Consider the following 14,551-nt stretch of genomic DNA (forward strand, 5'->3'; position numbering starts at 1 on the left):
TACAATAATAGTCTATAAACATCTATGAGCATCAAAACATTCTTACAGATCAAACTAATAGGAAAAAATAAGGTACTTAACATATTATGTATTTAATATAGTAAATTATTATTTTATCAGCAAATTGATTTTTAAGACTTACGAGCAGACACATTCTCTGTATTGTTCTTTTTTTTAAAGATTTTTATTTATTTATTTATGATAGACATAGAGAGAGAGAGAGAGAGAGGCAGAGACACAGGCAGAGGGAGAAGCAGGCTCCATGCAGGGAGCCTGACGTGGGACTCCATCCCGGGTCTCCAGGATCACACCCTGGGCTGAAGGCCGCGCTGAACCACTGAGCCACCCAGGAATCTCCTGTCTTTTTCTATTCCTCACCTGGTCCTATTTATTTCTGCCTCTTTTTTTTCCCCCCTTTCATGATTTTCTTCATATCATTCTTTACCCTCAACATAAACCTTCTTATCTTCATCTCCCATCCAGGTACACTCAGTAGTAATACGGACAGTTTCTCCAACCATCTCCTTTTTTTCTAGTGGTAAACTTCCCCGAGGAAGAAGACTCAGAAAAGTAACCAAAGGTCATTGGGGAGTAGGTGAAATTAGTATAGAGGAAGGTGACCTGTGTCCACTTGCCCTCATTGTTCCTTCAGGAGCTGATTTTCTTGGTCTCTTGTAGGCATAATGGGGGAGATAGGAGGAGAAATAGGGCTGACATACATACTCAAGGCTCTAAATGCTGCCTGTCTGGTCTTAATTACATAGCTAGTCAAGATAAGCCAGTCCTTCACTAGTCCTTCTCAGACAATTCAAAAGAAAGCATATTGGGACAATTGTTTTTTGCTAATAAAGTAACAGTAATAGCAAGGGCACCATTGAGCCCTCAAAAAAATCTTGTTCTTACATTGCCTAACTTTTACTTAGGAGTTGCACCAGAAAAAAACTTTCATGTACAGATAGTAAGGCAATCTGCCCCTTCCTACCTAAATTTCTCTTGGATGATTACATACCCCCCCTTTTTTTTCTAACTGAAACCCTGAAACTATAGCCAAGATTTATTTTCTATGTATTTAATTCTCCTTAGTTACACATGATGTTGATTGTATTTCTTGCCTAAATAGCAACAGGATTATATACTTTATGAAGTTTACATCTATGAACAGCCTTAATTATGTAGGCTAAGTGAACCATAGTGATAAACTCTAATTTCTAAATTGCTACTTAGAATATTATCATTTAGAATCACCAGGAAGGTCTTTATAAAAGGTCCAAGCAAATAATATAAATCCTGCTTAAATCTTGAATAACTCTGATTTAATTCTACAGGTATGTAACAGAATTTGTAAGCCTAGGCAATTTTTCAGCTCTTCGAACTTTCAGAGTCTTGAGAGCTTTGAAAACTATTTCTGTAATTCCAGGTAAGGAGTGATTGGTGTGAAGCATAAGGGTCCTTATACCTACAGCTCTTTCTTTGTATCCTGTTATTGTGTTGTGTGTGAACTCCCTATTACAGATACGTGACAGAGTTTGTGGACCTGGGCAATGTCTCAGCGCTAAGAACATTCAGAGTTCTCCGAGCACTGAAAACAATTTCAGTCATCCCAGGTGAGAGCTAGGTTAAAAACCAGGGCTGACCCATCATGTTTCTTCAGTGACAGCTTCTTTACTTGACACTCAGCATTGCTGAAAATCAGGAATCATAAGGAAATAATCAAAATCATAATCAAAATTGAGTGCTTTACAGACAATAATTCTTATTTGGACATGAGCTTTTATGCTTTTCCACTTTTCATCAGCCTAGGAGTTTAATAGTGTTTTGCAGGAGATACTGAAAAGTACAGCGTGTGTGTTTTGTACTTAGAGATGGCATATTTTGTTTTCTTTTTCTCCATGTCAGTTGTACCAAGGATTTGGTCCCTACTGAATGTACCAACTTATAATTTCTTGCTCATTGTAGGTATTGATGATGATGAATATACAATGTAAATTCTAATATTGCTTTAAAGAAAAGGAAATAAGATAATAGAGAATAGCATGAGTCTGAATGGAGGATTTATTGTCTTAAAGTATAGTTATATGCCAAACCACCTCCAGAGTTATAGCAAAACATTTCCTACTTATAAATAGGCATTTAAAAATATGTATCAGGTAATTTGCTATAAAACTGACAAATGACCCCAGTGAAAGTGTAGAATGAGTTTCATTAGCCAAAAGTAGAGATACAAGAGCCTTTTCTTAACACAGATTTCATGAAGACCGTGAACTTTCCATTATTTTCTCTCAACATAATGGGATATGAACTTCATTTCATTGCTTGGATCATTATGTTTCCAAAGCTTATCTCCTTAGCACTTTAGCCTACATAAAGTGTTGCTTATCCACTAGCATTACAGTTATTTTCAGACTTATGCATGGAATCTTTGTTTTCAAGAAAATTGTGGAGACTTTGTTATTTTTGACCTTCTAAGTCTTCATAGACATCACCTTCTTTCTTTAAGGCCTGAAGACCATTGTGGGGGCCCTGATCCAGTCAGTGAAGAAGCTCTCTGATGTCATGATTCTGACTGTGTTCTGTCTGAGTGTGTTTGCACTGATCGGGCTGCAGCTGTTCATGGGCAACCTGCGGAATAAATGTGTACAATGGCCTCCCACCAATGCTTCTCTAGAGGAACACAGTATAGAGAGGAATATAACTGTGAATTATAATGGCACGCTTGTCAACGAAACTCTCATTGAGTTTGACTGGAAATCATATATTCAAGATTCAAGTAAGAATTTTTGTTACATAAATTTATTTTTTCATTGATCTGTCTTCCACCAACACATGAAAAATTCTCTTAAAATGATTGTGTAATAGGTTCTGATCTTTTAATCATCTAATCAATGGTTTGCATATACACTTAATTATTTTATTGATAACTGTTTTAATTTTGACTCCTAAATGCCATTTTCTGTTGTATCATTATATGGGAGGCTGAAGAATTCGGCTGCAAAGAAAGTAAGTAAAATTTTCTCTTTTATTTAGTTTTAGTATTTGCCAGTAGCAATGTTTCAAAAGCAGAGACAGAACATAATTCATGGAGAAATGGAATGTCTTTTTTAAAGAAAAATATTAAATATATAAAACTTAGTCTTTAGATGAGCTTGTATCGTTATTAGTTTAAGGTGATGAGTAACACTGAGGAAAAAAAATCAAAGAAAAAACCTTAGTGACTGTTGTATGGAACAAGTAGGATTAGTCATAAAAAATTACTGGTAGTTGGATAATTCTTAAAGGCATGATAAGCATTATAAAAAACCTAATCAGTGTCTCTTTTTATAGTTGGAGATCTAGAAAATGCCTTGGATGACACAGATTAACTCTTTCATGACATTAGTGATATGTCAACAAATATTTTGCAAACGGTTGGAAATCTCTAGATTAAGAAAATTATGTGTTAAAGCAAACATGAAATGTCCCTTATTCACTTCGTATGATGCCACTAAGGCTATTGCTGTCACCAACTCCCTGAAATCTGTTATATTTTTTCTCTTCATCTAACATTAAGGGTCTATGAGGATGTCTGTTAGGTTTTATTCTCTCATGTGAAAATGTGCTGGACTCCATTTCTCTTATTGTCAAAGTAAAAGAAAGAAATAATAAATATCTGAGGCATTTTTCATCTCTATCAATTTGTACTTATTTTGCCTAGTAGTACTTTATTTGTTGAATGGAGTATTCAATAATACTCCAATTGTTGAAAAGATTATTTAAAATTTTTTTAATTTATATTTTAAAAAGGTTTTATTTGAGAAAGAGAGGCAGACAGAAATAGCGACTGGGATAGCACAAGTAGAAAGGAGAGGGAGAAACAGGCTCCCTGCTGAGGGGCTTGATCCCAGGATCCTGGGATCATAACCTGAGCAGAAGGCAGACACTTAACTAACTGAGCCACCCAAGTACCCAAAAAGATTAATTTAAATCAAATGCAAATATAAATAAAATGGTTTATCTTTGAAAGTAATAGAAAATTAAATTTATTAAAATTAAAGGTTAAACATTATGACTGAAAGTTATAATTTCTTCAGATTAAGTTTCTAGATCATTGACTTTAATGAAATATTCTGGAAGTTGGTAGAATGGAAATTATAATTAACTATTAAACATTTATAAGTAGTTTAGCATACAGAAGAAAGAAAAAATACAATCCTTTTATTTTCAAATACTTGGCTATTTTGAAAAATAAAGGAATCTCTTCATGCTTATCTATTTTTACAGAATGAAATTTTTATTTTTCACAAGGGTGATGGAAAAAACACTGATACCTTTTAAATTTTTCTGCTAGCACCTGCAATTATTGTTAATTTTACATTCATAAAAAGCAAATGCTTTCTCCTATTAAGTATCCAGTCCCTTTAATATAATATCTAGTATTTAGAGGGGCAGGTGGCAAATACGTCTGTCTTTGAGTGAATTATAATATATTTTCAATTACTCTATGAATCCTAAAAGTTGGGCCTGATCTTGCTTTCATTTTGGAATGTAATGCAAATGCCCATCATATGACTTTCTTTTTTCTAACCAGGATATCATTATTTTCTGGAGGGTATTTTGGATGCACTCCTATGTGGAAATAGCTCTGATGCAGGGTAAGCCAGTAATTTGTGTGTGCTTGTGAATGTGTATACTTTATTAATACGTATTTGCTATAATTAAGGTTACTCCTAAGGTGAGGGATTATTTAAAGATTAGGCAAGCTTTTATGTTTCATAAAACAAGGAACAATACTTTGGCTTTAGTGGTTTGTCTCTTAGAATACTATATGTGAGCTGGAAGACAGGTCTAGAAGCTTCATAGTGGGGAAAATAAACTAGAGTATGCTAAAATTCTATTTATCAACAGAAAATAATTTTGTTAGATATTAGTAAAATGCTAGGCAATATTTTAATGATGACATCAAGAGGCTAGTAAACTTATGTTAAGTCTAAAGTTGGGAAATGTATGTTACTTACTTATCATGCTTCTATCCCTTGAGATAACTTCTATGTCTTGAAATTGCCAGTTTTCCTGGGTAGACAATGCTTTAAGTATATCACGCTATCAGAATAAAAGGATAGCAGAACTTCTTGTAATACTTTCTTTTGCCCCACTTATAGTCAATGTCCAGAAGGATATATGTGTGTGAAAGCTGGTAGAAATCCTAATTATGGCTACACAAGCTTTGATACCTTCAGTTGGGCTTTTTTGTCTCTGTTTCGACTGATGACTCAGGACTTCTGGGAAAATCTTTATCAGCTGGTGAGAACCTGAAGATATACATACCTCATTTACCTAGAAGCATCTAAGAAAAGCATCTTAGTTATAAAATCCAAATCACAGCATAATATAGTAGAAGGAACAGAACTCGAAATTAGATTTGAGTTCCTTTATCATATTGATTATAGCACATATTCAGCATATTGATGACAGGAATAACAATTTTCTCTCATTTCTCTTAGGCTCAAAACCAATTTCCCACTCTTTCCAGACACAGGTCCTCTAAATAGGAGGTACATCTTCCCCTCAGCCCCATCTGCCCCCTCAAGTATTATTCCTCAGGTGGCAGGTGGTGAAAATCAATAAGCAGATAGAAAGATAACTTTGATGTCCTTCTTGACTTTTATCACAGGCTCAGCTCTTTGATGAAATCTCAACGGTATTTAATTTGATTCTGATTTATTTATTTACTTGCTTACTTATTTACTTATTATTTATCCGAGAATTTCCTCCTAGAGATCAGAACGTGACTGCATGAGTTAGGGGGAAAGGAAGAGGAGGTTACAATCAAGGAGGTAGAAGGGGGTGTAACCATCATAATTATTATTTATGTCAGAGTCCTACATGACATATAAGTAAGTTGAAAGTTGAAGGTCCTAGTGAGTGAAATGATATTGAAAAAATAATTTTAATGTTCTTTTCAGACATTACGTGCTGCTGGAAAAACATACATGATATTTTTTGTGCTGGTCATTTTCTTGGGCTCATTCTATCTGATAAATTTGATCCTGGCTGTGGTGGCCATGGCCTATGAGGAACAGAATCAGGCCACCTTGGAAGAAGCAGAACAGAAAGAGGCTGAATTTCAGCAGATGCTCGAACAGCTTAAAAAGCAACAGGAGGCAGCTCAGGTAAATTTTCCAAATCAAATATGTCTGTCTCATGATACAATTCTTTTTTATTGTTTTGATTGTTACAAAAATACTGGAGAAAAAGTGAGAGATGGATAATTGTTTGACTCCACTTAGGCTGGTAGTTGGCAGATTAGTAATGGTTTCTACATATTAGTTATCTGGAGATCATTTAGTTTAATTTTTTTCTAAGATGTCTGTAGTATTGGTCACAATGGAAATCTCTCATGCCTTTTTAATGTTTTAAGTTTTTTTATGACTAAAGGAAAAATGTGATTTTGAATCTTCTCAAGTGAAAAACATACTGAATGAGTACACTGGCATTGGGAGAAATCCCTAAGAAGTCATCTTTTCTTAGAAAAAAAGTATTGGTTATTATATAAAAAGATGTTCATCTGACTCTTTAAAGATCTTTAACCAAAGATATACTGGCTTTTTTAAAAAAAAATTCTATTTATTTATTCATGAGAGACAGAGAGAGAGAGAGAGGTAGAGACACAGGCAGAGGGAGAAGCAGGCTCCATGCAGGGAGCCTGATGTGAGACTTAATCCCGGGACTCCAGGATCACGCCCTGGACCAAAGGCAGGTGCTAAACCAATGAGCCACCCAGGGATCTCCTCTACTGGCTTTTAATATGGTTGCTTACTTGTCTTTCTTATATAGTAAATAAGGAAGGGATGAAATAATACAATGTTCTATGACAAAGCAGTATTCAATAGGCATATGAAAGTCACCAATTTTATGAAGACCAGGTGGCCTATGGATTGCTTGTTCTTATAGTGAGGTATTGATACTCTCAGTGTGATAAAATGCCTGTTTCATCACTTCCATCTTCATTCATGCTTTCTGTCTATCATACAACTCAGTACATTTACTTTAGAATAAAGATGTTTGGGAAATACTGATTTATTTGCAAGAGTCCCTGTATTGAGGATACTCTGAGAACAGTAGTAATAATCAAAAAGTGCCAACTGAGTACCAGTACAAGCTATGATCAAAAGCGTCGTTTTCATTCCACACCCATACATCCAGCAAGAACTAGTGGTGAGCCAAAGAAGCTGGGGATGGTGTTTGGAGAATGGAATGTCTTGTCTTGCTTAGTAGAAACTGTGACTGCCCATTTTCCAGTCTTTTGGATTATGGAGGGGCAAGAAAGGGATTTTATCACCTTTCTGTAAATTCGATTGATAATATTTTGACAGCCCAATTTTAATAACTGGGAAGAGGATCTCAGCTTTTTATTTCATTCCTCCTACCTTGGAATATGACCTCAATTAAGTCATTAGCTTTTCTTCCATGCTTCAGTTTCTTTTTCAGAGAAAAGAAAACAGTGCTAATTAAATAGCAATTTTTAGAGTAAATCAAATCCCAAAAAGAAATAAAACTTTATGTTCTTGTTGATGCCTGATTGATCCTTTTGAATATGTGGCCTTTATAGTGTAATATAAACACAATAGATGTTAGCACAGATAAAACCACATTAACCCCAAAAGTCTTCATTAGCTAGAAAGGGGGGAAAATCCCACTTACACTTGCAGAGCTTCTTCTTGAACAAACAGCTTGAGTCAGCTAAATATGTTTTTTAAATGTCGTGCAAATACTTGAGCTTAAAAAGATAAAGTCTCCTCTCATGCCATACTAAAACCATTTCTCCTTAATGTAGCAGGCAGCAGCTGTAACTGCCTCAGAGCATTCCAGAGAACCTAGTGCCGCCGGGGGGCTCTCCGACAGCTCATCTGAAGCATCCAAGCTGAGTTCCAAGAGTGCTAAGGAAAGAAGAAACCGGAGAAAGAAAAGAAAACAGAAAGAGCAGTCAGGTGGGGAAGAGAAAGATGAGGATGAATTCCATAAATCTGAATCTGAAGACAGCATCAGGAGGAAAGGGTTTCGCTTCTCCATAGAAGGGAACAGATTGACCTATGAAAAGAGGTACTCCTCCCCGCACCAGGTACGGCACGACTGGGTTAGATGGTGCATGGGTGAAAATCAGAACACTCTAGAGAGGGGGAGAATGAAATCAGATTTACGAATTGTCATCAACTGAACTGACTGCTATGTTTATTATATTTAAACCTATCTTTTCTTCACATAGCTAGGAGAAAATTTTACTCCATGTGTATGTAAGTCTGCGGCTTTGTGTAATTGGGGTAACGCTGGGGTGAAAGGCAGAAGACCTGGATTCCCATCCTGATCCTATCTGCTGATACCTTTTGAAACTAATGACATTTATTCTTTTTGCTCCCCACCCTTTTTAATGAAAACAAAAACAAACCAAAAAAGTGATCCGTAACTTTTCTGGGTTATTTTATGCTGTTCCCTTCCCTCTGCCCCCGCCAACTTCTTTATAAACCAGCATTTGTGCTTCTGAAAATAATCAGGTGTGATGTACATGATCAAAAAGCGCATTACTCTGAATTTCAGAAGTCTGTGCCTCTTAAATGATACAGGGATGATAATTAATGTAAAGTGACTTTAGAAAGATGACCTAAAACGATTTATGAAGTGTTGGACTTCCTTGAAAGGAAAGAACAGTGAGAACAAATGTGTCCTTGTGAAGGTCATGCTGCCAATGTTTATTGAATGTTCATGGTGTCCACAGTATGTACAAAGGATGTTTCCTTTTGAATTTGAAAGACGGTGGTTGGAGGTGTTGTTTTTTCAGTATCTTTAAGTTGTGATCTCTATCTCCCCATTCATAATCTCAAGGACTAGAAATCTTCTCTGAGAAAGCCAATTTAATTTGACCAATTTAATTTCCTTTTGATTAACATTCTTAAATAAGAATGTTAATCAAAAGGAATGAATCACGTTCTGTTATGAATACTGAAATCTCCTTCAACTTAATCTTGTAAAATTAAAAGCACATTTCAAAAGCCTATATTAATATAATTGTACTTCTTTTTGGTTTCTGACTTTAGTCTTTGTTGAGCATCCGTGGCTCCCTATTTTCTCCAAGGCGAAATAGCAGAACAAGCCTTTTCAGCTTTAGAGGGCGAGCAAAGGATGTGGGATCAGAGAATGACTTTGCGGATGATGAGCACAGTACGTTTGAGGATAACGAGAGCCGGAGAGACTCCTTGTTTGTGCCACGACGACACGGAGAGCGACGCAACAGTAACCTGAGTCAGACCAGTAGGTCTTCCCGGATGCTGGCAGTGTTTCCAGCGAATGGGAAGATGCACAGCACTGTGGATTGCAATGGTGTGGTTTCCTTGGTTGGTGGACCTTCAGTTCCTACATCGCCTGTTGGACAGCTTCTGCCAGAGGTGATAATAGATAAGCCAGCTACTGATGACAATGTAAGGAAGTTTTAAATAGTTCAGGCATGGCTGGCCCATTATTGCTGCACCAGCCAGTGTTTCTACAGAATGGAACCCTTTGAGAATGATTCCTGGTTGGTCAAGCTGTGAATGCACCTGCATCTTGTAATACCTTTGATAGACTAACCAACTAAAACTGAAGGCCTCAACACTTTTGCATAACACCGAATGCATTTACTTATTAAACATGCTAAGGATAAATTAGACACAATAATGAATCACTGCCTCCAGTTGGAGGATTTGCTATATACCCATGCTGAGCTTAGTTAGCAAGATATCCTCTAAAGCTTTGGCATATAAGTAAATGAATGATTCCTCTGTTTAAGTATAAAGGGTGTATAATAAATCTTTCCAACATCTCCTTCACTATCTCTGCCTTATTTTAGAAGATTTTCAAGAACACTGTGCCTAAGTAGATAGCTTCATTGTTATCTTAAAAATTTCTAGTATTCACATTTGTCTTCGTAAAAAAGAATGCTGATATAAGTCTTCTCAAAATTAATCTAAATGACAAGACAGAAATAAATCGTTAATACAGACAGATAAAGGAATTGTCTGTACAAACGAATGTTACGTGTTTGTGAACGTATACGAGGATGAGGAATTTCTGAACACATGCTGCCTCTTATTAGACTGATAACTCACTTGGAAATATATCAGCATGATGAGGCATGACTAAGTCAGAATTAGATGACTTATTGCTTTGGTACCCTGGATGAAACTGTTGTCCATGCAGCATGTGTGTGTTTTTTAACATACAGTTTGTGTTGTCAATGACCATCTGTGTCTTGTGTATAGGAAATGAGATGGCGGCTACATGTGTTGTAATCACTTGTACTTCTTGAAAAATAAATGGCTACCTTCTCAAAAGAAAATGCCTGATCATTTACATGACTTCTCAGGTTGTTTGTTTGCACTATTAGCTCAGAAATAAGGTGAACTGTTAAATATGTCTCTCAAGAGATTTATTAACTATATCAAAATTATATCATGTCTCATAAAATTATGAAATTAGAGAGTTAAAAAACTCAGTTTTTGCTGTATGACTAAATGGTTGACAGTTTGGATATTCCAGGTTAATGATACAATAAGTCAGCAATATCTGCCATCACCAACTAAATACGAAAGTGCATGATGCATGTGTTTCATGAAATTCACTGTGTCACATTTGGTTCTTTGCTTATCACTTTGTTCAAGTAATCATTTAATACATTAGCATTTTCTTTATAGGGAACAACCACCGAAACTGAGATGAGGAAGAGAAGGTCAAGTTCTTTCCATGTTTCCATGGACTTTCTAGAAGATCCTTCCCAAAGGCAAAGAGCAATGAGCATAGCCAGCATTTTAACAAATACAGTAGAAGGTTTGTTACAAATTCTATTTTCATTCAGTTATTTTCACTAAACTTCTGTTGTCTCACTTGAAACAAATATCCCTGTTTGTAAATTGGAAACAGTACATTTTAAAAGGACTATAATAGATCTTATTTGAGAGTTATTATTCGTTATACCTACTCATATATTCTAGGAGCTTTAAAAAAAGTTACTTAAGGGCAGCCCCAGTGCCTCAGAGGTTTAGTGCCGCCTTTGGCCCAGGTCTCCAGGATCGAGTCCCATGTCAGGCTCCCTGCATGGAGCTGCTTCTCCCTCTGCCTGTGTCTCTGCCTCTCTCTGTCTCTCTCATGTGTCTCTCATGAATAAATAAATAAAATCTTTAAAAAAAATAAAATAAATAAAACTGTAAATGTTTCAATTCCACTACTTAGTTTCCTACATACAATAAAATAAAGCAATTTATTAAAAAAAAAGTTACTTAAGCACAATAATATTGGAAATATAAAGAATATTTTCCTGTGTGTGGCAATTCCTTGAAAATGCGGAATAAAGCATTTCCATTAGGAGTTTCTAATCTCATTAGTCATAGTGACCCTCTGTTCTGTCCCATTTAGCTTAGGACTTCAACATCATCATCATCCTAAATACTCTCAAGATTGGAGGGGAGGAGTGGGTCATTTCAAAGATGATTTTTGGCTCATATAAAGTTGTCTCTTACAACTTTAGGTTGACAGTTTAGCCAGAAATCAATACAGGATTACACATAGTATCTACATATCTGCATCTCGTGTTCCTATTGAAACTTCATTTAAAAGACCTTTCACTTCGGGCCAAGTGCTGAGCTGTATTGTCATTGTATATGAGGAAAATACTATTCTTTGCTAATTCTGCTCTATGTGTGTGTCTGAAGAAATATCTTCAGGTGTCTAAAGAATAAGTTCTATAGTTTTTTTTTTAAGTACAAAAAAGGTTGATCCTGTAGCAAATAAAAGTGTGTTGATTACTGAAAAAGAAGTCTAGTGGATCTGAAATAAATATATGTGTGTACAAAATATATCTTCTGGTGGTTTTTTTTTTTTAATCTAGAACTTGAAGAATCCAGACAGAAATGCCCACCCTGTTGGTATAAATTTTCCAACATATTCTTAATCTGGGACTGTTCACCATACTGGTTAAAAGTGAAACATATTGTCAACCTGGTCGTAATGGACCCATTTGTTGACCTGGCCATCACCATCTGTATTGTCTTAAATACCCTTTTCATGGCCATGGAGCACTATCCAATGACGGAACATTTCAATAATGTGCTTACAGTAGGAAACTTGGTAAGCATATTGGAAGGTAAATGTGTTCAATCTTCGAATTTTCTGTTTGAGAAACTGTTTCCATTTAATAGCTTAAAGCAGTCTTTCTACCACCCTTCCTACCTCCTGGCTCCCAAAAGATGAGAATTATATCTAGCTGGCTGCACTGCACTTTTTGCCAACAATAATAGCCCTTAATGTCAAAGCAAGAACTGAGAAAGAGGGCAATAGGCATAGGCCTCTACTACTATTTGAAAAGTCAACATTGAGGTTTATAATTTTTTCAAGATGCAGAAGAAATTTAAGGACACAATCTTTGAAATGATATTATCATAGTTTCCCTAGCTGTAGAAAGAAAAAAAAAAGTATATCTTTTTACTTTGCTTAGTCATCATCATTACAATAAAAAATTTAACAACTCAAAAATATCTTCAGCTTTTCCACTTCCAGGATCTAGGTAGGACATGCATTGTTTTATCTATCTATTTTATATCAAAACCATCAAATACTTCTAGTACAAACTTCTAGTACATTTTGTGTGTCATATGATTAGTAAGGCCATTTTTGGTAAAGGTTGTCACTTAAATCCCTCTCTTCTATGCTCAAAAAAATGAATTATTAAAGTGTTTGTCGGTTGACTCAATCTAGGAATATTAGCTTTTATTTGCTGAAGGGGACTTTATGTATTTTTCATAATATTTGTTTTGAGGTTTAAGATTTCTGATGGAAAAGGCAAAACATATAAAACATCCTGTATTGTAGTATTCATATTTTTAAAGCTCTGGTATTAATACAATGGAAATAAATTTATTTTTTCCACATGCTTAATAAATTGATAACAGTAACACACATTATAGTAATAGATATACATATATAATAATAATCAGATTTTAAGAAAATGGGAATATACTTATTTATAATAAATAAAAGTGTTCATGGGCAAGATGTGATCAGTACCCGTGCTGTATAAAGTCTGGAGGGACAGGCAGTTTGATGTGATGGAATCTAAAAATAGACTTGCATTCAAATCCTAGTTTTGCCATTTTCCAGATATATGATACCAGGCAAGTCACTGCACCCATGTAAAGACCTGTTTCCTCATTGGCAAAGTAGTATTTGTATTACCTGCAGTAGCCACTTCATAAACTTCTGTGGCAATATAATGAAATAAAGTATATGAGAGCTTTTTTATAAACTATAAATTACTACACAAATGTATCTAGTCTTAGAATCATTATGAGGAAGTTAGCATAAACATTTTGTTCTAAGATCAAATACTATGTCATTCTACTTTATCATCATCTGATGGAATTAACGTCACTTTGTTTTGATCTTAGGTTTTCACTGGAATCTTTACAGCAGAAATGTTCCTGAAAATTATTGCCATGGATCCTTACTATTATTTCCAAGAAGGCTGGAATATCTTTGATGGTTTTATCGTGACACTTAGCCTGGTTGAGCTTGGCCTCGCCAATGTGGAAGGATTATCAGTTCTCCGTTCATTCCGACTGGTAAAAAGCAAAACAAAACAACAACAAAAACAAAATCTGAAAAAAACAAAATCTGTCCAACCATCAGGGCTCTTACATAGTATTGTCATAGGTTTTACTACACAACTATTAACATTTTAAATTTTTGTGTCACACACAAAAAAAATTGTGTCACATTTGCATTGTCAAAACTATCCCTAAATGGAAAAAAATTATCTCCACTTATTTAGATAAACCTTTATTTAAAAAAGCATGGTCCTGTAGAGTTTAATATATTACTCAATTGCCATTGTGACTAACTAGAGAGGACTACTTCTAGAGATTTCTGGATCTAAGAAAATATTTTTAATGAAAATATGTTACATTTTAATAGTAATTAAAAATATAAACAACCCTTCGTATGGTGGTCAGACCCTAAATTGGGCATGCAAAATATTCCTAATTTGACCTCTGGAAAATATGCTCGTTTCCTAAATCAGAGGAGAAAAATCTGTAGCATTACTTACCATGCCTATTGATTTACATATATGTCCTTGCAAATCAGGGAAATAATTACAGGTATGGGAAATCTCCAAATTTTTAAACACAGGCATCTAGCTATGTCAGTGCTCCAAAGAAGCATTAATGGGAATAATAATCACTTTTCTCTGCTTTTAGCTTATATGATGTCATTTTGCATGTTATTGACCAATGAATATCTTTTCAACAGTGATTATTGTAATTCAGATGTTAATATAAGTGTCAGGTCTGGTATGCCTTAGAGCCACATTCACAAAAAAATTAAGGACAGTGGGACCTCAAGTAATCTTCAAAAAATTCACACTTAGGGAAAATGATCTACATGGTTAAAATACGGAAGAATTAGATTCTTCCTAGGGTTCCAAAAATTAGCTATGAGCCTGAGAGTGTTCAAGGGCAAGGCAGATGTTGTAAGAGATTCAACATTAATCCATCAT

The 14,551-nt window shown here is 35.1% G+C and overlaps 1 protein-coding gene across 7 annotated transcripts in view; it reads left to right on the forward strand.

The window, feature by feature from the left end:
- LOC140624199 (sodium channel protein type 1 subunit alpha) overlaps positions 1-14,551 on the forward strand; it is a 140,141-nt gene that overhangs the window by 78,773 nt on the left and 46,817 nt on the right. For 5 of the 7 annotated variants that reach the window (XM_072810926.1, XM_072810928.1, XM_072810927.1 and 2 more), the window contains 10 exons: positions 1,513-1,604; positions 2,498-2,767; positions 4,565-4,628; positions 5,136-5,277; positions 5,940-6,146; positions 7,811-8,095; positions 9,066-9,446; positions 10,698-10,830; positions 11,888-12,126; positions 13,443-13,616. In XM_072810926.1, the coding sequence (XP_072667027.1) occupies positions 1,513-1,604; positions 2,498-2,767; positions 4,565-4,628; positions 5,136-5,277; positions 5,940-6,146; positions 7,811-8,095; positions 9,066-9,446; positions 10,698-10,830; positions 11,888-12,126; positions 13,443-13,616 (1,987 nt within the window). The remainder of the gene's footprint in view (positions 1-1,512; positions 1,605-2,497; positions 2,768-4,564; positions 4,629-5,135; positions 5,278-5,939; positions 6,147-7,810; positions 8,096-9,065; positions 9,447-10,697; positions 10,831-11,887; positions 12,127-13,442; positions 13,617-14,551) is intronic. The other 2 variants (XM_072810929.1, XM_072810930.1) reach the window with 2 other exon arrangements.

This window comes from Canis lupus, chromosome 34 (assembly GCF_048164855.1).
Source record: "Canis lupus baileyi chromosome 34, mCanLup2.hap1, whole genome shotgun sequence".
Classification (NCBI taxonomy): Eukaryota; Metazoa; Chordata; class Mammalia; order Carnivora; family Canidae; genus Canis; species Canis lupus.